Here is a 22,192-nt window from a genome sequence, read left to right as displayed (position 1 = left end):
CAGAAACTAGTGTAGGAAGAAGAGGTTTGAGTCTATTGGCCACAACCTTGGATATTATCTTGTATACCACATTGCACAAAGCTATGGGTCTAAACCTGTCTAGAGTTTGAGCATTGTCTTGCTTAGGGACTAGGGAGATGAAAGAGGTATTGAGCACCTTCAAAACAGTTCTATTCATTCTGGAATCTTCCACTACATTCAAAATATCATGTTTAACAATATTCCAGCAAGCTTTAAATAAATCCACATTGAAACCATCAGGGCCAAGCGCTTTGCCATTCTACATTTCTTTGAGGACCTCACTAACCTCCTCTTCAGTCACTGGCCTATTAAGGTTGAAATTATCCTCTCTAGACACCAGCCTAGGTATATGTCTTGTTAAGTCCCTGATGAAGTGCTCTCTATCTGAAATGGTTTCCTTTGCTATACCTCGAAAGTGCTGAACTAACACAACTTCTATATCTTCATGGGAATTAAGAAGATTCCCTCCCTCGTCCTTGATCAAGAGATCCTATTGTAAGCTCTGTTCGCCATGGTGGATCTATGGAAAAATCTAGTGTTTCGCTCTCCTTCTTTTAGCCATTGAACTCTAGATTTTTGTCTCCAAAATATTTCCTCTTGTTTACATAAATTCTCCCAGTCTTGATGATGTTTGGTGACTTGATCACTTTTGACTTTATCAAAGCCATCCGTGATAAGGGCTTGGTTGAGTTCCTGCATTTTATCTTCAACAGATTTTTTTGCTTCAAAAATATTGCCAAATTCATTCTTGTTCCATTCTTTGAGCCTGAGCTTGATGTGCTTTAGTCTTTTGTGTAGAAGGAACATTCTTGTACCCTGAATATGCAAATATTCTGACCACCAATTTGCAATGTTGCTGATGAAATCTGGGTGGGTAAGCCAGATATTCTCAAATCTAAAAGGTCTATTCCTGGGGGTACCAATGCCCTGAACCTCCAGTTGAACCGGCCAGTGATCTGATCCTCCAAAGGGGAGAACTCTCGCTATCATTTCCTTGTCAATGAGCATAAGGTCCTCTGAGATTATGAATCTGTCTAACTTTGAGGCTACTTGAGACTCTCCTCCTCTTTTATTGTTCCAAGTAAAGAGACCATTACTCGTATCAGTGTCAACTAGCTTCATATTATCTATAAAAGTTTGAAATGCTAAAGAATCTTTGCTTAGAGTTCTGGTTCCCCATTTATTTTCTGAAAGTGATTTGATCATGTTGAAGTGCCCCCCCATGATCCATGGTATTCCTGCATGTCTGTCTCTGAGATCCACAAGAGAATCTAGAAACCTGAGTTTATCATCCATTCTTTGAGGGCCATAAACATTCATGACCAGATAGGTCTCCCTATCTCCCACAGGCTGAATAACCACTAATAAATAATTCCTCGATGCCTCAACATCTATTATGTCAATATTTTGGGGGTTCCAAAGAGTGAGTATGCCTCCTGCTGTATTCTCTGCTTTGACTTCTAGAAACTCAAATCGATTGAGCCATTTGCTATGTATTTCTTTTATTTTTTGAATGGAACATTTAGTTTCCTGGATAAAGATAATATCTGGAGCTGCTTGTTTCATTCTATTACTAAGTAATCTTTGTTTTCTTTTACTACCTAGACCCCTGATATTCCAAGATGTGAACTTCATCATTAAAGATTTGTAAAGGAGTAGCTGGTTAGGTCTTTCATCTTACCTGAATCAATCATTAGCTTTCCACATTCCATCAATAGCTCGTTCTACTTTTTCCTGCCTCTTTTCTTTCCTAGGTTTCTAGGTGCTAATCCTGGTGTGGTTTTCATAGTTTTCACACCTTCGTTACCTTGCCTTTCATTGCTTCTTTGCCTCTCCAGCCCTTTAGCTTGAGTTTTCCATATGAACAGCTGTTGAACCCTATTGAACTCTTCTTGAGGTAAGGAGCCTACCCCTCCCATGGTTCCCTGTTTCAAGAACACTTACAAATCTAGGTGTTCTCTATCAAGAATCTCCTGTAGTTCGTGGTCCTCCATTTCCATCTCACTCTAGGTCATTTCCTAGTCCATTTCCAGTTCTGCGTCACTCATCATGGTCTCTTTCTGTTTATTAATATCTTGTGTTTGTTCACATTCTTCTTCTTTCTCCTTCTCCACTGGACTTCCTCCCATTGCCTGATCTGCTCTTGTTATCTCTTCTTCTTCTTTGAGTACTTGGAACCTATTCTGATTAACCTATTGCCCTTCTGTTTGATGTTTCTTTGGCCCCCTTTTCCCCCCTTTCCTCTATGCACCACTTTGTGAAAGCTTTCAGTATCTTTCATTGTGTTAGCTTTACTCTTGCTCTCTATTTTACTGAGAGGGCAATCTCTGAATAGGTGCCTATGCTCATGGCATCTGTGGCATCTGAAAGGAATATGTTCATAATCTACTGTTTGCACCCATTCTTCATCAAAAAATTCCAAGATTACCTCATTTGGTAGAGCTCCAGAGAGATCCATCTCCACACATATTCTTGCAAAGGAAGTGTATTTTCCCCTTCTGTTGGCCTTAGAAGCTTTAACAAAACGCCCTAATTTATTTCCTATGGTAGATAACGATTCCATTTGCCAGTAATCAAGAGGTAGAGAGTAGAGTCTTACCCAAACTGGGACCGAAGTAAACGTCTCACGCTCCAGGACAAAATTCATAATCCATGGCCGCATATAGAGGCCTGCTGCTACATAGAAGTATGGCCCCCCTTTAAACACTCTGTCTTTATCTTCAATATTTGTAAAGACCACAGTGAAGAATCCCTTTGACCCAAGATGTAGGTCTATGCTTCCTTTTGGTTTCTAGTGGTATTTAATCCATGTCTGTAAAGCTTTTTCAGTGGGCCATAATCCCATGAATTTAGAAATGATTTTATATGTCCGCATGTGGTCCCTGTGCTCCTGCAGAGCAGGATCATTTAAAACCACTCTAGGTGTGATCTCAGATTTGGGTTTACATGGTCCCTTTTGTGCTTTGTCTTTTGTTCCTTGTTCCTTGTCTTCTTCCTCATTTTCTTTTGTGCTGTTATTCTCCCTTGATTTGGTACAATCTTGCTCCTCTTCAATGTTCCTTTTCCCTTCTTATGAAGGACCTCTATCATTTTCTATTGGTTTTTTACCTCTGTTGGCCACAGCCTACTTGTAGGAGGGAGTGGAGCTCCCTCCTTTGCACCCTTCCATGGAGATCAACACCTGTTGAAGTCTGTAACCCTAGCTATTCGCCTGCATCCTACCCCCTCAAATTAGTATATAAATACCCTGTAATTTCCGGTCTATGCATATTTTGATAATGGATGTAATCTTCCTATTTATTTATTTATCTTGTAGTGAATGTAACCCACTTATTATATCTATTTAAGGAAGGTTATATTGTAATTGATTGCAAGTAAAAATGAGTTGAATTCAATTAGTTATTAATTTTTGAAAAAAAAAACTTTAAATTCTATTGAAGTAGTTTAAAATTTAAAAATTAAATTGAATATTTTGGAAATTAAAAAAATAATTTTTAAAATTTAAAATTTCTATTTTTTGATTGGAGGATGTACATGAAATTACTATTTATATGTGGTCCTAATATAATTTGATTTCAATCCAAGTGTCCTAACCATTAATTATGTGTACCATCAAATATTTATATAGGACAATATGATACCCACTCTATTATTATTCTTACCGTAGATAAGTTATCTTGCATTCAATATGCGTTGACTTTTAATTAACAAGATTTTGATTTTAAAATTTAGATAACAATGTATAAGGTTAACATTAGAAAACAAATTTTATTTATTTAAGCTGTGATTGGTGTAGAGGCCTTGAGTCTTATTTCGTAATGACGATTTCCACTGCCATTATTGTGTGTTTGTAGCTATATTTATAATACAATGTACAATGACAATCATCATACATACAACAATGTGAAATAACACATGAGAAGGAAATTTGTGACATGATTAAAACAACGTTCAGGCATGATTCCCAATTAAACCTAGTGCTCGTATTTCAATGGAGCGGGTCCCAATGGAGCCGTCGAGAGGTTGAGCTTGACTTGAGGTCGGGGTCGAGCGTTGGTCCTTCATTTCTTTATGAACTCCCAACTGCAACAATTTTGACTACGGTGACAAGATTCCCAATTAAAATCTTTTTTTTTTTTTTTTCAAATTACATAATCGTGGGTCCTAACATCGAATAGAAGTTAGAGGTTGTGCTTGCCTCAAAACTCTGCATGCAAATTGGATTTTTATATTCCTATTGGGCCACATGGAAATAGTTGGTGCTCCACCAACATGGAATGCAATCAACTATAATGCTAGTCGAAATCATCCCTATTCGTCAGTGCGCCTTATTGTTTTATTTCCATGCCCAACCCCTGACCTCCGTCCTAGTCAAGGTCGGACCGTTTCCTTTGTACATGAAGTTGTTGGTTTTTATCTTGCATTCGATATGCATTGAACTTAAATTAACGAGCTTTTGACTTAAAATTTTAAATAACAATGTACAAGGTTAACATTATAAAATGAATATCATTTATTTTTTAAAATTTTAAAATTCTATTTATTTAAGTTGTGATTGGTGCAAAGGCCTTGAGTCTTATGTTGTAATGATTACTTCTGCTGCCATTATTGTGCGTTTGCAGCTGGTTTTTAAATACAATGTGCGGTGATAATCATCGTACACAGAATAATGTGAAATAACATATGACAAGGCAATTTGTGATATGATTGAAACAATGTTCGACTGTGATTCACAATTAAACCCAATACTCATCTTTCAACGGAGCAGGTCCCAATGGAGCAGTTAGGAGGTCGGGCCTAGCTTGAGGTAGGGTTCGAGTGTTGGTCCTTCATTTCTTTATGAACTCCTGACTACAACAGTTCTGACTACGGTGGTAGGATTCCCAATTAAACTTACTTTTTGTCTTTCAATCCTTTTTCAGATTATCTTATCATGGGTCCATAAGCCGACTAGAAGTCGAACGTTGGACTTGGCTCAACATTTTGCATGCGAACTAGATTTTTATATTCCTATTGCGCCACATGGCAGTAGTTGGTGCTCCGCCAACATGGACATGCCAGGTTGTAGTTAGCTAAAATTCTAGCCAGAGTCAGCCCTTTCCGTCAATGCGCCTTATTTTCTTATTTCTGGGCATGACCCTCGAATTTCAACCTAGTTAGGGTTGACCCATTTCCTTGGTACATCAAGTTTTTAGAGCCGTGGGTAGTCTCGACCCCGACTAATCGTTACACTGGGCTATTACACTTTCAAACAACTGACGCTGTCCTTGTTTGCTTGTCTCAGGAAATATCCTTCCGACCACGTCACTGCTTCCTACTATATATATATATATGCAATTTATATTATTATTATTAATTATTTTTCATATTCATTTTTAAATATAAAATTATTATTTTATATGATGATTTATAATTTTGTCTTGGAGGTGGGCCCTCATTCAATACATGAAGCATTATGCTAAGGATTTAATTGCCTAGATATATATAAAAATATAAATAAAGCAATATATATAACTTTTCAATTTATAATTAATTATTTTTGTATTTCTATCGAGCCACATGACAGTAGGTGGTCCACCACCATGGACAGCCCAAGTGGCAGTGAGATAAAATGATATTCATAGTTGGCCCTATTAGCCAGCGAACCCTATTTTGTTATTTCCAGGCCCGACCCCTGACCTCAATCCTAGTTGGGGTCGGGTGACTTACTTGGCACATCAACCTATTGGAGGCATGGGAAGTCCCTACCCTGACTACTTGTCCTTGGACTGCAATGCACTTTGACTCAGTGCAGTTCAAGTCAGATGATACTCGCTGATGTTACACCAAGCTATTGGACCTTACGACCTCTGACGCTTTTATTGTCTACTGGTCTCGAGAAATGTGCTTTTGGAAACGTCACTGCATCTTATTAGAAAGCATTTTACAAGAATATATGTATATATATATATATATGGAATTTATATTATTATTGAATTATTTTTTAAATTTCAATTTATTTTTAAAATAAAATAATTATTTTATACTTTGATTTCTAATTTTGTCATAAATAATAAAATCTCCAAAACTATTAATTAACATAGACAGTATTTTTTGGGAAACTTTTGGTTACCATTATAACAAGGTTTCATAGGTTTTCATGCCCCTTTATCCTCCATGTGGAAGGCACCCAGTGTCCTAGATGGCAGTGGTAGAGGCTCCCCGACAATGGACAACCCAGGTGGCAGTCAGCTCAAAGGCTAGTTAGAGTCGTCCCTAGCCATCAATGCATCCGATTGTGTTATTCCCATCCCTGCTCCCTGCCCTCTAACCTTGTCAGGATTGGTCCCCTTTCATTTGTACATCAACGTGCTGGACTTGGGGGTAGTCCTCACGCTGACTCTACCTGTCATCGAACTGGGATGCACTTTGACTTTGTGAAATTTAGTTATGGTGACGTCTCTTGATGTTAAACCTGACTATCTGATCTTTCAACATCTGAAATTGTCCTCCACTACTTGTTTCGCGAAATCTACGTATGTCCAAGGTACTCCTTCTTTCGTTGCATAGTGATAGGGTGATTTGTAGGCGTCTAATCTAGAATTTCCACTACTAGGTCATCGTTAGGCTCGATGGATAAGGGTTATCCAATTAGAGCTATAAGGTTTGATTCCTTCCTAACTTCTTTATGATGCAACTCTCCATAGGATATTACCATGTTTTGATTAAGGAGGTCTTGGAAACTTGTGAGAAGTTGGTTCAATCTTGGATTTGGTGGCTTTTATTAGGTATTACTTCCTTCTTGTGCACTATACCCATCTGACATGGATTTAGATATGGCTTGGATGCAGTGGTTTTGCAACCGGCTGGACCTACATCAACGTTCTTTTAAATCCATAATGACTCACTAAAGCATCGACTGGTGCTACCCCTCCCAAGCTTACGACAAAGCTACTCTTTCTGATCCCATCGGGTTCTCAGAGTGCATAAAAGGACACACAAAGGTTGGAATTTGTCACATAGTTGGGGAAATTGTCGTGAAGGTTCAAATTATGGCATCAACACTATGGACAAGGGTGCACTAGGTGAATTCTCAGCCTATAAAAATTTGGTGCGTGGGGACAAGGAATTCGAAGTATGTCTGCGCATGCAATCTTTTGGTTGCCCCCAACTAAGAACTTAATGGCTACTAAAGGGCCACGAGCTCCCTTGCCAATAACAAAGATGTGATACGCATCGTTCATGGGTGGTATGCCTCCATGTTGAATGTCATACCTACTATTAGCCATTCAAGCAATACGCTAACCCATGAACTCAACGTTGAGGTACTAGGCAGGGTAAGGCTTTTGACCTTAGGAATTTCAACAAAAATGGAATGCAAATGAATTCCTCCCATGAGGTTATGCCCTACTCAAGAGAGTGCATTCCACCGCAAGATACAAAAGCCCTCATGTGAAGTTACAACATAAAAGCTAAGAGATATGAATATCTGCATTCATAATGGGCAATCACATTTTGTAACACAAAATTGTCTATCCTCGATTTTAACCTATTGACTGCAATAAAAAAAGTCTTTTGTTAAAAATTGTCATATTTAGTTCAGGTCTTTTCTACACTTTGCAATTTATATTATTATTAATTATTTTTTATATTTATATTTATTTATTTTTAAAAATAATTCAATTGTTTTATATGATACTTTGTCTTTGTGGTTTTATCTCTATAAAAAAAATATAGTAATTTATGACATCATATTTTCTCCCGTAGGCATCAAGTCTCAAATCTAAAAAACATATGTTAATGTGTTATATTTATCCCCCTTTTTTCTCACTTAACATTGTAAATATGCTTTCGCTTTGTATTAATTACGCTTGCGTTCTATTAATTACAAACTCCATCTTCTTCACTAAGGCATTGTAAATTTCAAGGAAATTTAACTAGCATTTGCATCAGATGTTGCAAAGGAAACGCCGTAAGGCATAAAGTGCGGAAATCCATTATTCATATAGTGTGTGCATTAGGTCAATGACCTAAATATCAACATGTCTATTCACTTTTTCTAAATGTTGTAAATGACCAGAATTATAGAAATATTCCTAAATGTGTCCAATATTTATAGGCACACTCCTTATACCTTAAGATTTTTTGTTGCAGCTTCAGATTTGGAAGTCTTGAGATTTACCAAAGCTTCAATTCTTGCTTCTTCTCGCTGATATCTGAAATTTACAGACAACTTGAATGCTCACAGATTTTGTTGTGAAAATTATAGATAACAAATGTTAGCAATCTATTAATTTAGAAAAAACTTTGTCAGAGATAAAGGTCTTATCGCGTTTATCAATACATAACATTGTAGATTAGAGCTCATTTCAACTTTAAAAACTGGAAATTGAAACAGAGAAAAAGAGAAAACATAAAGGAAATTGAAACAAAATTGTAATACGATCTTTTAAATGCATTAACACTAAGCCAATGATATGTTCTTTAAAAATGTGCCCATGAAAATCGTTCTCTATTAATGCAAGCAAGAGATATTTAATTACCACTACAAATTTCTTTGACATTTGTTGTGGTGGTCATCTAACTGGTAAAGTTTATGTTCAAAAACACTTTTTTACATTCCTGGTCTAAGTATAAAATTGTTTTTTGTTAACCAAACTACAGAGAGCAATCTGCATGTAGAGGTTGAGTTCACAACAGGCAAACACTTCGTGAAGAAAAGGGACAAAAAATATCATAGCTTTGGGGGTGGAAAGCTTTGTCATGTTAAGCAAGGCAGAAGTTGACTCAATTCAAGATTTTAATCTCAAGCATGTCACATCCAAGGAGAGTGCCTTTGATCAGGTCCGTACAGAAGGGAAGCCTATGTGTCAAAAGACTGTAATTGCAGGAATTTCAACGGATAGAAAAGCCTAGTAACTGAAACAATTGGTTCAACATTTAGTCATTCTATGTTTCTTCAATAACATAAACACTGGAGCATGGCAGATGACTCACAATGCTCACACCTTTTTAGAAGGTTGATTGAAGGGGATTTGGCTTACTTATTTGTTTTATATTTCATTTTATATTTAGCAAATTAAAACATAAATTATGGACTAAACAAGAACATGCCCGGGGATAGAAAATTCTTAGAAAAGGGTTGTCGGCATTCTAATCCAAAGAATTGGAAAGAATCCCAAAACTTGTCAACTTTAAATGTTGCAAGCATGCCAAATTCATTATCTGTCTTCAGTGCTTCAGAAATGTCTCAAACATCAGCTCTAGATCTTCTTCTTGTGCCTACGTGCCTACTCTTGCAACTTTCAAAGGGGTCATGCCTTTCCAGCTGCTCAAAAAAATGATTTGTGAATCTTATTTTTCTTAATGTTAGATATTAATTCACCAAATCCTCAACAAATGAATAGAAAAAATCTAATGATAAAATGGAAATTTCGAAAAACATCACAAATAAAGATATAATGCATTGAACTTACAAGCCACCAAAAAACTGGAACAAAATATCGATGGACATTATCACGACCAAATGCACACCAAGTGTAAGAAATATTATTTTCAGTGTCAACAATCTAGCACATTCAAAACTAATATTACAGGCAACTGCCATTTATGCCAAGTCTCCTTTCCTTGCACATCATAACATCTCGATCTAGTTGCAAGTTAAACATGAAAAAAATTGTGTAATTAAAAATTGAAAAACAGTTGGTTTTGAATACATAATGAATACAAAAATTGTAATATAGATTTCAGTTTTGACTTATCAGTTACCATTTCAAGTTTGTACAATACCCGAAATTTCCAGCATCTCCCCATTCAACTCTCTTCGTCTGCAATCTTCACTATCTGAGTTCCAAGTTCTAGAATAATTGCAATTTTTCTTTGAAATCGCTTCCTTCTAAAGCTCAGATAGAAACATTACAATGCCTAGGAATCAGACACAAGAAGCAGCCCACTTGAACAATTAAAGTGGCCCTTGAGGGGCAAACAACTGAACACGAGGACTTTCATTTGGTTAAGTTGTCGTGACAGCGCGTACTTTTCTTTCAAAATCACCCAGAGATTTGCACATGGCTCCAATTGCTTATTCATGGCTCAAGAAATTTAACTTTAGTGGTTGCCTTAACATACAACCATCTTCACTGCTGAGCTTTAACCCCACTTGCAAAAGCTTAAAATTAGAAGCTCAGACAAAGATGGATATTGCAATTTCAAGCAAAAACATGAAATGGCTATTCATACATCACTGTATAAATTAAAGCGTTGATTCCTTACCAGTGCTTATTGCACAATAATTAAATAATAGAGGCCAATATAAAAGGAATGGAACTCAATCCGCAAGCAAGGTTCCACAGTTCAATCAACCATTTAATACCAACACTCATCCTTCTTATCAGTTCAATGGATTGGTATAAGCACCCACTGGAAATCTGATCAAACTCAGCCATGTAGCAAATGAGTAGACAAAATCAATTTAGAGATTTCCCAAAATCCTCCATTCAAAGTCGCATCTTTGGTGGCTTTCTGGTACCAAGCTTGTTTTAGAAACCCTCAGCTCCAAGAAATCAGCAACGAATCTACTAGGTTTCGTTTGTGAATATACAGATGCATCATCAATAGATAAGAATAAAAATCACAATCTAAATATGAAGCCCCATATGACCATTTTATTCAGGGATAGTTCCATCACTTCCATCAAAAACCTGGCCACACAATTAGCTTGCTTTTCTATTGTTACACTCGTCAAGTTGTGTACCACAACCATAAAAGGAAAGGTCTTTATAATATTCCACTACAAGAAAACTAACTTGACTGATTCTAGATCAATTTGAAATGGCCAAGATCTCTGCAGATATTTGGACTGGCAACCAACCTAGCTTGAAAACAGGTTGCACAAAGCTGTAAAAAATAAGCTATCATAAATAGAGTTATTACATGCACAAGGTACTTAAAACCCTCCGCCTCACACCCCTTTACAAGGAGAATGCACAAATTGCAATATTATTTTATTGTGAATTACACCAGGGAATTCCTAGTATGAAGAACTTGATTGCTACATCTTAACAGCACATATTTTACAACAGAGACGCTGAACTTGCTTGCTGCAACCTTACCAGCACATAATCTGCAACTGACACACCGATATCTTGAAGAATTCCCCCAGAGCTCTTGACAGTGAAGTGCTTTTAAAGTTTGAAGTTTGAACATTAGCCACCATATCATGTGATTCTTGATTATTATTTGCTTGGTTAGAACTGTCAAATAATATTCCTTTGAGGTCCCAATTGCATTAGAAGGAAGTCCAACTAAAGCATGCAGCTGAATATCTAAAGTCATACAGGCAGATACAATGTACAAGCATCATAGAGCAACTCAATATAAATACAATGAGAAAAGGAACCCTCTCTTCTGAAGAACCACAACATCTCTTCCATGACTAAGCAGCCATGAAATATGTAAAAATAAAAACCATAACCATCCCTGTTAAACTGATTCTGACAATGCTTCAGAGGAAGCTACAGTTTGCTCATGATGATCAGAATGATATCTAGAGCTACTCTGTTCACATTTCCCCAAAACCTGCACAGTTGACGTGAAATCCTTCATAACCCACGGATGCCTTGCAACAGCCTCTAAGCTCATCCTTTTCTTAGGATCTGTGAAATCCAATAGTGGCAGCTTGATTATTATGGTGAATTTCAAAATTTGCAGCAATGCAACTCTTAAAATTAAAATCTGCTCTGTAAAACATTCAATTGAGAAAAGTCACTTACCCTTGCAAAGAAGACCTTCGAGTAAGTTTGCAAGTGTTGGATTCATATCCTCTGGAAGTACAAGTGGATCATGAACAATCTAAGCCACCATTAGTAACAACAAAATAAGTATTTCCCTCCATCCGGCCTGTTTGAAAAGTCAAAAGAAGTAGAGATTCATTTACCTTGTCATATGTGCCTTGCAAGGAGTCACCAATGAAGGGATAAGAACCGAACACCATGCAGTATAGTGTCACACCCAATGCCCACACATCAACAATTTTACCATGATATGTCAAGCCTATTGAAAACAGGGAACAAAAATTGTCAGGCCTATTTTGACAACTGAAGTATCTGTCCTTTAACATGTGACCCTTTCTTCCTTTCCTCTGGTCTTTCATTTCATTGAACAGGCTTTTATTTACAAGAGAACAAGCATGAATTGAAAATATAATATATGTCGACTATAAGAATGTAATCTGACAACAAACAAGATGGACAATATATCATCGAAGATATGAATACAGTACAAATTAGCAGCAATGGTTGTCCAAATCTTGAGCAGACGGTATTTGTATAACTAGCAAAGTTTCAAGCACTCTACCTAGGCAACATTCTGGTGCAGTGAAAACAGGAGTACCAGGAGACCTTCGAAGCTTATCATTGCTGCCCTGTATACATCCAAAGGAACATTGGATTTTGTAAAACATTTCCTCCCAGTAACTGAATCCTCATTGTCCAACGTTAACATTTAATAAAAAATACTCACCTAACAATAGTCAACAGTAGGCATTTGTAATTGTCTATAACTATCAAAAGGTGCAGTTTGAGAGGTCATGTTTAGAACACATTCACTATCAGAAAGGAAGGTACACTCAGAGAGCAACTTTCTTACCTCAAACATCCTGCTAACACTGAAGTCAGAAATCTTAACTGTTCCATCGCTGCCAACCAGAAGGTTTTCTGGTTTGATATCTCCATGAAAGATATTCTGCACAGTAATTTTCAGGTTCCCAACTAAGAAAGTGGATGGAGGCAAGTCCAAATTTAACACAGTAAAAAGAAGATAAGTTTCAATATTAAGCTATTTTATTTTTCCAACAATAGAGAGAATGATTGGTATTCTCCTTCAAATTGTTTTAGTGAAAACAAGGTATGCAATATGTAAATATTTCAAAATTTGGTAACAAAAAATGGTAGAATCAAAGCTTGAATAAAACCTTTTATGATTTATCCAATGAAATGAAGGAAAAAAAAAGAACAAGATATTGAAAATAATAGTAATAGATTCTGAATTAGTTCTAATACATTCAATAATCCTGACAAAAGCATGAAAAAACTTCAATGAGCAAAAGAAAGCAATCACGTTGTTATCTTACTCCAGATATGTTATATGAAAACATGAAAATATTCATTATCATTGTCAATGTTTTGTATTATATGATATAACATGCTTGACACATTCACTATTCTGCTTGAATTCAAATATGTAATTGACAGCACGCAGTTAAAAGGCTAAAATGTCCATACCAACTTTCTGTATTGCAGTGAAAAAAAAGGCTTTCAAAACAAAACCTGCTTGATTTTTATGTAGGAAACCAAAAAAATTTGACTAACACTGTCAATTCTTGCAGGCATTAACCTTTGCTACACCACATTAATGCACAGACTTATGCACAAAGGAAATGAATTATAAACAGAATTTAAACAAACAAAAGACACAACATATCTACCCTGATAAGTGAACAAAAATGCAAAAGCCTATCATCCAAAACCTGCAATTAAGCTAAATAATATCAATGCCGTCATGTCATATCATGTACATGAATGGATGATTGAGTTAACTGAAAGACGAGAGTAGTAAACGATTAAGATTTTGCGGGGCGTCAATACCCTAACCAGTACCCTTGCATGGTGGTAAAGCTTGTGCAAACATCATGTTTGTTTGATAATAACATCTCGATCTAGTTGCAAGTTAAACATGAAAAAAATTGTGTAATTAAAAATTGAAAAACAGTTGGTTTTGAATACATAATGAATACAAAAATTGTAATATAGATTTCAGTTTTGACTTATCAGTTACCATTTCAAGTTTGTACAATACCCGAAATTTCCAGCATCTCCCCATTCAACTCTCTTCGTCTGCAATCTTCACTATCTGAGTTCCAAGTTCTAGAATAATTGCAATTTTTCTTTGAAATCGCTTCCTTCTAAAGCTCAGATAGAAACATTTCAATGCCTAGGAATCAGACACAAGAAGCAGCCCACTTGAACAATTAAAGTGGCCCTTGAGGGGCAAACAACTGAACACGAGGACTTTCATTTGGTTAAGCTGTCGTGACAGCGCGTACTTTTCTGTCAAAATCACCCAGAGATTTGCACATGGCTCCAATTGCTTATTCATGGCTCAAGAAATTTAACTTTAGTGGTTGCCTTAACATACAACCATCTTCACTGCTGAGCTTTAACCCCACTTGCAAAAGCTTAAAATTAGAAGCTCAGACAAAGATGGATATTGCAATTTCAAGCAAAAACATGAAATGGCTATTCATACATCACTGTATAAATTAAAGCGTTGATTCCTTACCAGTGCTTATTGCACAATAATTAAATAATAGAGGCCAATATAAAAGGAATGGAACTCAATCCGCAAGCAAGGTTCCACAGTTCAATCAGCCATTTAATACCAACACTCGGCCTTCTTATCAGTTCAATGGATTGGTATAAGCACCAACTGGAAATCTGATCAAACTCAGCCATGTAGCAAATGAGTAGACAAAATCAGTTTAGAGATTTCCCAAAATCCTCCATTCAAAGTCGCATCTTTGGTGGCTTTCTGGTACCAAGCTTGTTATAGAAACCCTCAGCTCCAAGAAATCAGCAACGAATCTATTGGGTTTCGTTTGTGAATATACAAATGCATCATCAATAGATAAGAATAAAAATCACAATCTAAATATGAAGCCCCATATGACCATTTTATTCAGGGATAGTTCCATCACTGCCATCAAAAACCTGGCCACACAATTAGCTTGCTTTTCTATTGTTACACTCGTCAAGTTGTGTACCACAACCATAAAAGGAAAGGTCTTTATAATATTCCACTACAAGAAAACTAACTTGACTGATTTTAGATCAATTTGAAATGGCCAAGATCTCTGCAGATATTTGCACTGGCAACCAACCCAGCTTGAAAACAGGTTGCACAAAGCCGTAAAAAATAAGCTATCATAAATAGAGTTATTACATGCACAAGGTGCTTAAAACCCTCCGCCTCACACCCCTTTACAAGGAGGATGCACAAATTGCAATATTAAAAATTGAAAAACAGTTGGTTTTGAATACATAATGAATACAAAAATTGTAATATAGATTTCAGTTTTGACTTATCAGTTACCATTTCACGTTTGTACAATACCCGAAATTTCCAGCATCTCCCCATTCAACTCTCTTCGTCTGCAATCTTCACTATCTGAGTTCCAAGTTCTAGAATAATTGCAATTTTTCTTTGAAATCGCTTCCTTCTAAAGCTCAGATAGAAACATTTCAATGCCTAGGAATCAGACACAAGAAGCAGCCCACTCGAACAATTAAAGTGGCCCTTGAGGGGCAAACAACTGAACACGAGGACTTTCATTTGGTTAAGCTGTCGTGACAGCGCGTACTTTTCTGTCAAAATCACCCAGAGATTTGCACATGGCTCCAATTGCTTATTCATGGCTCAAGAAATTTAACTTTAGTGGTTGCCTTAACATACAACCATCTTCACTGCTGAGCTTTAACCCCACTTGCAAAAGCTTAAAATTAGAAGCTCAGACAAAGATGGATATTGCAATTTCAAGCAAAAACATGAAATGGCTATTCATACATCACTGTATAAATTAAAGCGTTGATTCCTTACCAGTGCTTATTGCACAATAATTAAATAATAGAGGCCAATATAAAAGGAATGGAACTCAATCCGCAAGCAAGGTTCCACAGTTCAATCAGCCATTTAATACCAACACTCGGCCTTCTTATCAGTTCAATGGATTGGTATAAGCACCAACTGGAAGTCTGATCAAACTCAGTCATGTAGCAAATGAGTAGACAAAATCAGTTTAGAGATTTCCCAAAATCCTCCATTCAAAGTCGCATCTTTGGTGGCTTTCTGGTACCAAGCTTGTTATAGAAACCCTCAGCTCCAAGAAATCAGCAACGAATCTATTGGGTTTCGTTTGTGAATATACAGATGCATCATCAATAGATAAGAATAAAAATCACAATCTAAATATGAAGCCCCATATGACCATTTTATTCAGGGATAATTCCATCACTGCCATCAAAAACCTGGCCACACAATTAGCTTGCTTTTCTATTGTTACACTCGTCAAGTTGTGTACCACAACCATAAAAGGAAAGGTCTTTATAATATTCCACTACAAGAAAACTAACTTGACTGATTCTAGATCAATTTGAAATGGCCAAGATCTCTGCAGATATTTGGACTGGCAACCAACCCAGCTTGAAAACAGGTTGCACAAAGCCGTAAAAAATAAGCTATCATAAATAGAGTTATTACATGCACAAGGTGCTTAAAACCCTCCGCCTCACACCCCTTTACAAGGAGGATGCACAAATTGCAATATTATTTTATTGTGAATTACACCAGGGAATTCCTAGTATGAAGAACTTGATTGCTACATCTTAACAGCACATATTTTACAACAGAGACACTGAACTTGCTTGCTGCAACCTTACCAGCACATAATCTGCAACTGACACACCGATATCTTGAAGAATTCCCCCAGAGCTCTTGACAGTGAAGTGCTTTGAAAGTTTGAAGTTTGAACATTAGCCACCATATCATGTGATTCTTGATTATTATTTGCATGGTTAGAACTGTCAAATAATATTCCTTTGAGGTCCCAATTGCATTAGAAGGAAGTCCAACTAAAGCATGCCGCTGAATATCTAAAGTCATACAGGCATATACAATGTACAAGCATCATAGAGCAACTCAATATAAATACAATGAGAAAAGGAACCCTCTCTTCTGAAGAACCACAGCATCTCTTCCATGACTAAGCAGCCATGAAATATGTAAAAATAAAAACCATAACCATCCCTGTTAAACTGACTCTGACAATGCTTCAGAGGAAGCTACAGTTTGCTCATGATGATCAGAATGATATCTAGAGCTACTCTGTTCACATTTCCCCAAAACCTGCACAGTTGACGTGAAATCCTTCATAACCCACGGATGCCTTGCAACAGCCTCTAAGCTCATCCTTTTCTTAGGATCTGTGAAATCCAATAGTGGCAGCTTGATTATTATGGTGAATTTCAAAATTTGCAGCAATGCAACTCTTAAAATTAAAATCTGCTCTGGAAAACATTCAATTGAGAAAAGTCACTTACCCTTGCAAAGAAGACCTTCGAGTAAGTTTGCAAGTGTTGGATTCATATCCTCTGGAAGTACAAGTGGATCATGAACAATCTAAGCCACCACTAGTAACAACAAAATAAGTATTTCCCTCCATCCGACCTGTTTGAAAAGTCAAAAGAAGCAGAGATTCATTTACCTTGTCATATGTGCCCTGCAAGGAGTCACCAATGAAGGGATAAGAACCGAACACCATGCAGTATAGTGTCACACCCAATGCCCACACATCAGCAATTTTACCATGATATGTCAAGCCTATTGAAAACAGGCAACAAAAATTGTCAGGCCTATTTTGACAACTGAAGTATCTGTCCTTTAACATGTGACCCTTTCTTCCTTTCCTCTGGTCTTTCATTTCATTGAACAGGCTTTTATTTACAAGAGAACAAGCATGAATTGAAAATATAATATATGTCGACTATAAGAATGTAATCTGACAACAAACAAGATGGACAATATATCATCGAAGATACGAATACAGTACAAATTAGCAGCAATGGTTGTCCAAATCTTGAGCAGACGGTATTTGTATAACTAGCAAAGTTTCAAGCACTCTACCTAGGCAACATTCTGGTGCAGTGAAAACATGAGTACCAGGAGACCTTCGAAGCTTATCATTGCTGCCCTGTATACATCCAAAGGAACATTGGATTTTGTAAAACATTTCCTCCCAGTAACTGAATCCTCATTGTCCAACGTTAACATTTAATAAAAAATACTCACCTAACAATAGTCAACAGTCGGCATTTGTAATTGTCTATAACTATCAAAAGGTGCAGTTTGAGAGGTCATGTTTAGAACACATTCACTATCAGAAAGGAAGGTACACTCAGAGAGCAACTTTCTTACCTCAAACATCCTGCTAACACTGAAGTCAGAAATCTTAACTGTTCCAGCGCTGCCAACCAGAAGGTTTTCTGGTTTGATATCTCCATGAAAGATATTCTGCACAGTAATTTTCAGGTTCCCAACTAAGAAAGTGGATGGAGGCAAGTCCAAATTTAACACAGTGAAAAGAAGATAAGTTTCAATATTAAGCTATTTTATTTTTCCAACAATAGAGAGAATATAAGTTTCAATATTAAGCTATTTTATTTTTCCAACAATAGAGAGAATGATTGGTATTCTCCTTCAAATTGTTTTAGTGAAAACAAGGTATGCAATATGTAAATATTTCAAAATTTGGTAACAAAAAAATGGCAGAATCAAAGCTTGAATAAAACCTTTTATGATTTATCCAATGAAATGAAGGAAAAAAAAGAACAAGATATTGAAAATAATAGTAATAGATTCTGAATTAGTTCTAATACATTCAATAATCCTGACAAAAGCTTGAAAAAACTTCAATGAGCAAAAGAATGCAATCACGTTGTTATCTTACTCCAGATATGTTATATGAAAACATGAAAATATTCATTATCATTGTCAATGTTTTGTATTATATGATATAACATGCTTGACACATTCACTATTATGCTTGAATTCAAATATGTAATTGACAGCACGCAGTTAAAACGCTAAAATGTCCATACCAACTTTCTGTATTGCAGTGAAAAAAAGGGCTTTCAAAACAAAACCTGCTTGATTTTTATGTAGGAAACCAAAAAAATTTGACTAACACTGTCAATTCTTGCAGGCATTAACCTTTGCTACACCACATTAATGCACAGACTTATGCACAAAGGAAATGAATTATAAACAGAATTTAAACAAGCAAAAGACACAACATACCTACCCTGATAAGTGAACAAAAATGCAAAAGCCTGTCATCCAAAACCTGCAATTAAGCTAAATAATATCAATGCCGTCATGTCATATCATGTACATGAATGTATGATTGAGTTTAACTGAAAGACGAGAGCAGTAAACGATTAAGATTTTGCGGGGCGTCAATACCCCAACCAGTACCCTTGCATGGTGGTAAAGCTTGTGAAACATCATGTTTGTTTGATAATTGCATTGCCAAGGAAAGAAGCTGTCTGGCTGGTTTATGTCCACTGGAGCCTAAACTAGAAGAGACCCTGATGCGTCTGTGCAAGTCTCTTGCAGGATCAACATGCTGCTGCTTTCGTTGGAATTCATGGCCTAAAATCGAAAACATTCACAGTTAAGGTTAGGGTTCCCCTTAACTTGCACGTTAAACATTGATTGGCATGGACCAAACAAAAACAAAAAAGCTTATGGGGACACAAAAAAACTAGACAGTGAGGATTAAGAGGGAGAGATTTATGTCAAGCATCTCCACAGTGCAGAGCTACCTTGATTTTCTGCACGGTACAGGATATGAGGTTGTTCACTGTCTCCACTGATTCTACTGTGAGTTTGGCTGTTGGCAAGCTGTTGACTAATATCTGGAATTCAACTGTTAAAAGTGATCCTCCCACACGCGGGCTGTTGACTCCAACGCCCTTTCCAGTAGGGTTTAGTGCAAGGGGCCTGCATTCTGGACCGATACATTCCAGCAAGTGCTCGGGGAAGGAAGCAGTTGGTCCGTCTGGAAGAATGGGGCCTACAATACCCGAAATTTCCAGCATCTCCCCATTCAACTCTCTTCGTCTGCAATCTTCACTATCTGAGTTCCAAGTTCTAGAATAATTGCAATTTTTCTTTGAAATCGCTTCCTTCTAAAGCTCAGATAGAAACATTTCAATGCCTAGGAATCAGACACAAGAAGCAGCCCACTTGAACAATTAAAGTGGCCCTTGAGGGCAAACAACTGAACACGAGGACTTTCATTTGGTTAAGCTGTCGTGACAGCGCGTACTTTTCTGTCAAAATCACCCAGAGATTTGCACATGGCTCCAATTGCTTATTCATGGCTCAAGAAATTTAACTTTAGTGGTTGCCTTAACATACAACCATCTTCACTGCTGAGCTTTAACCCCACTTGCAAAAGCTTAAAATTAGAAGCTCAGACAAAGATGGATATTGCAATTTCAAGCAAAAACATGAAATGGCTATTCATACATCACTGTATAAATTAAAGCGTTGATTCCTTACCAGTGCTTATTGCACAATAATTAAATAATAGAGGCCAATATAAAAGGAATGGAACTCAATCCGCAAGCAAGGTTCCACAGTTCAATCATCCATTTAATACCAACACTCGGCCTTCTTATCAGTTCAATGGATTGGTATAAGCACCAACTGGAAATCTGATCAAACTCAGCCATGTAGCAAATGAGTAGACAAAATCAGTTTAGAGATTTCCCAAAATCCTCCATTCAAAGTCGCATCTTGGGTGGCTTTCTGGTACCAAGCTTGTTATAGAAACCCTCAGATCCAAGAAATCAGCAACGAATCTATTGGGTTTCGTTTGTGAATATACAGATGCATCATCAATAGATAAGAATAAAAATCACAATCTAAATATGAAGCCCCATATGACCATTTTATTCAGGGATAGTTCCATCACTGCCATCAAAAACCTGGCCACACAATTAGCTTGCTTTTCTATTGTTACACTCGTCAAGTTGTGTACCACAACCATAAAAGGAAAGGTCTTTATAATATTCCACTACAAGAAAACTAACTTGACTGATTCTAGATCAATTTGAAATGGCCAAGATCTCTGCAGATATTTGGACTGGCAACCAACCCAGCTTGAAAACGGGTTGCACAAAGCCGTAAAAAATAAGCTATCATAAATAGAGTTATTACATGCACAAGGTGCTTAAAACCCTCCGCCTCACACCCCTTTACAAGGAGGATGCACAAATTGCAATATTATTTTATTGTGAATTACACCAGGGAATTCCTAGTATGAAGAACTTGATTGCTACATCTTAACAGCACATATTTTACAACAGAGACACTGGACTTGCTTGCTGCAACCTTACCAGCACCATAATCTGCAACTGACACACCGATATCTTGAAGAATTCCCCCAGAGCTCTTGACAGTGAAGTGCTTTGAAAGTTTGAAGTTTGATACTGTCAATATGACAGAGATAAACAAACAATAATGGCGTAGGTGCAGTTTCCCAAACAAAATCAGTGGTCAAGATTTTTCTTTGTTTCTTTCTTCCACGCTAAATATATCGCATAATATCGGTCGTAGTTGCGGCTGTAGGCATAAAACCTGGCTTTCATATTATAACTTTTGTAGGTATGATTGAAATTATCGGAAGAAGCTAATGTTGCTAATGTGTGAATTATCCTGGCAACCAAAGTCTGTCTTGGTAAACAATTTTAAGCTATGGGAAATTTTGTGAAACAAATGACTTTCGGAAATAAAATATCTTTTTAATTCATCTAGAAAGTTTCAGCATAATCCAGAAAACATTATAATTTTACAAGTTCACAATTTCACTTAAATTATATGATTAAAAATTTATTATTCATAATTACTCACAATAATAATAATAATAATAATAACCATATATCCAATTTTTAAAACCCGCATTGTACTACAATTTTCACTAAAATTTATCGAATTTTACGTATAAAATAATATTAGTTAGAGTTTTAACACTCGATAAAATTTTGCATGTTGTTGCCAAGAAAATCGAATCGTAAGTTTGTAAACATTTATCCCTGTTATGATCGTTTCTGCTGCGAATACTTCAAATAACATCTCAACTTTGTCAATATTTTTCACGGGGATGGGAGAAAGGATTTTTAAGAAACAATGAATTTGGGAAATTGCCCGCAATTGAATCTGTACCATGGAAAGACATTGTCAATAACATATGTGACTCTCCGAGCTTGTGTTTTTTGAACTACAACAGATTGATTGGTTAGCTGCTTTGATTTCAAAGTTGAAAGGATGATGACTTTTTATTTGATCATTTTTTCGTGATTTTCACCCTTTTACTGTTTTTATGGTTCGATTCCTGTTCATGGTTTTCCTTCATAGTTGTGGAACACTCTCCACTGTAAGCAACAAACTAATAAGACCTTGACGATTTTGTCAAAATTATATTGATAAAATCCCTTAAAAAAACATAACCTACAAAAGTTATGAAGTGCCATGTCATTTGTCATGCTCTTGAACGTATATACAACACAACAATAAT

The 22,192-nt window shown here is 36.5% G+C and overlaps 2 protein-coding genes across 4 annotated transcripts; both read right to left on the bottom strand.

Annotated features, from left to right (window-relative positions):
- Window positions 1-10,106: 10,106 nt before the first annotated feature.
- On the bottom strand, window positions 10,107-14,021 carry LOC149167955 (serine/threonine-protein kinase GRIK1-like). Of its 3 annotated transcripts, none has more exons than XM_089433267.1 (6): window positions 13,834-14,021; window positions 12,646-12,741; window positions 12,355-12,421; window positions 11,936-12,051; window positions 11,772-11,850; window positions 10,107-11,654 (listed from the first exon to the last, which is right to left on the bottom strand). In XM_089433267.1, exons 1-6 carry the CDS (start codon window positions 13,876-13,878, stop codon window positions 11,482-11,484), a joined length of 576 nt encoding a protein of 191 aa, XP_089289393.1. In that variant the 5' UTR covers window positions 13,879-14,021; the 3' UTR covers window positions 10,107-11,481. The 3 variants fall into 3 exon arrangements, with proteins under 3 accessions (XP_089289393.1, XP_089289394.1, XP_089289395.1); XM_089433268.1 differs by having other exon boundaries at window positions 13,855-14,021; XM_089433269.1 differs by lacking the exon at window positions 13,834-14,021 and having other exon boundaries at window positions 12,355-12,416; window positions 12,646-13,471.
- A 2,524-nt stretch (window positions 14,022-16,545) lies between these two features.
- Window positions 16,546-21,351, bottom strand: LOC149167954 (serine/threonine-protein kinase GRIK1-like). The gene is made up of 8 exons (XM_089433266.1): window positions 19,434-21,351; window positions 19,084-19,260; window positions 18,911-18,952; window positions 18,025-18,120; window positions 17,734-17,800; window positions 17,315-17,430; window positions 17,151-17,229; window positions 16,546-17,033 (listed from the first exon to the last, which is right to left on the bottom strand). The coding sequence occupies exons 2-8, from the start codon at window positions 19,114-19,116 to the stop codon at window positions 16,861-16,863; spliced, it is 606 nt and encodes a 201-aa protein (XP_089289392.1). The 5' UTR covers window positions 19,117-19,260; window positions 19,434-21,351; the 3' UTR covers window positions 16,546-16,860.
- Between the last annotated feature and the right edge of the window lie 841 nt (window positions 21,352-22,192).

This window comes from Pinus tabuliformis, chromosome 5_1 (assembly GCF_031772625.1).
Source record: "Pinus tabuliformis cultivar Carrire ecotype Pingquan chromosome 5_1, CPIR1, whole genome shotgun sequence".
NCBI classification, from domain to species: Eukaryota; Viridiplantae; Streptophyta; class Pinopsida; order Pinales; family Pinaceae; genus Pinus; species Pinus tabuliformis.
This window is presented reverse-complemented; position numbering and strand designations above follow the sequence as displayed.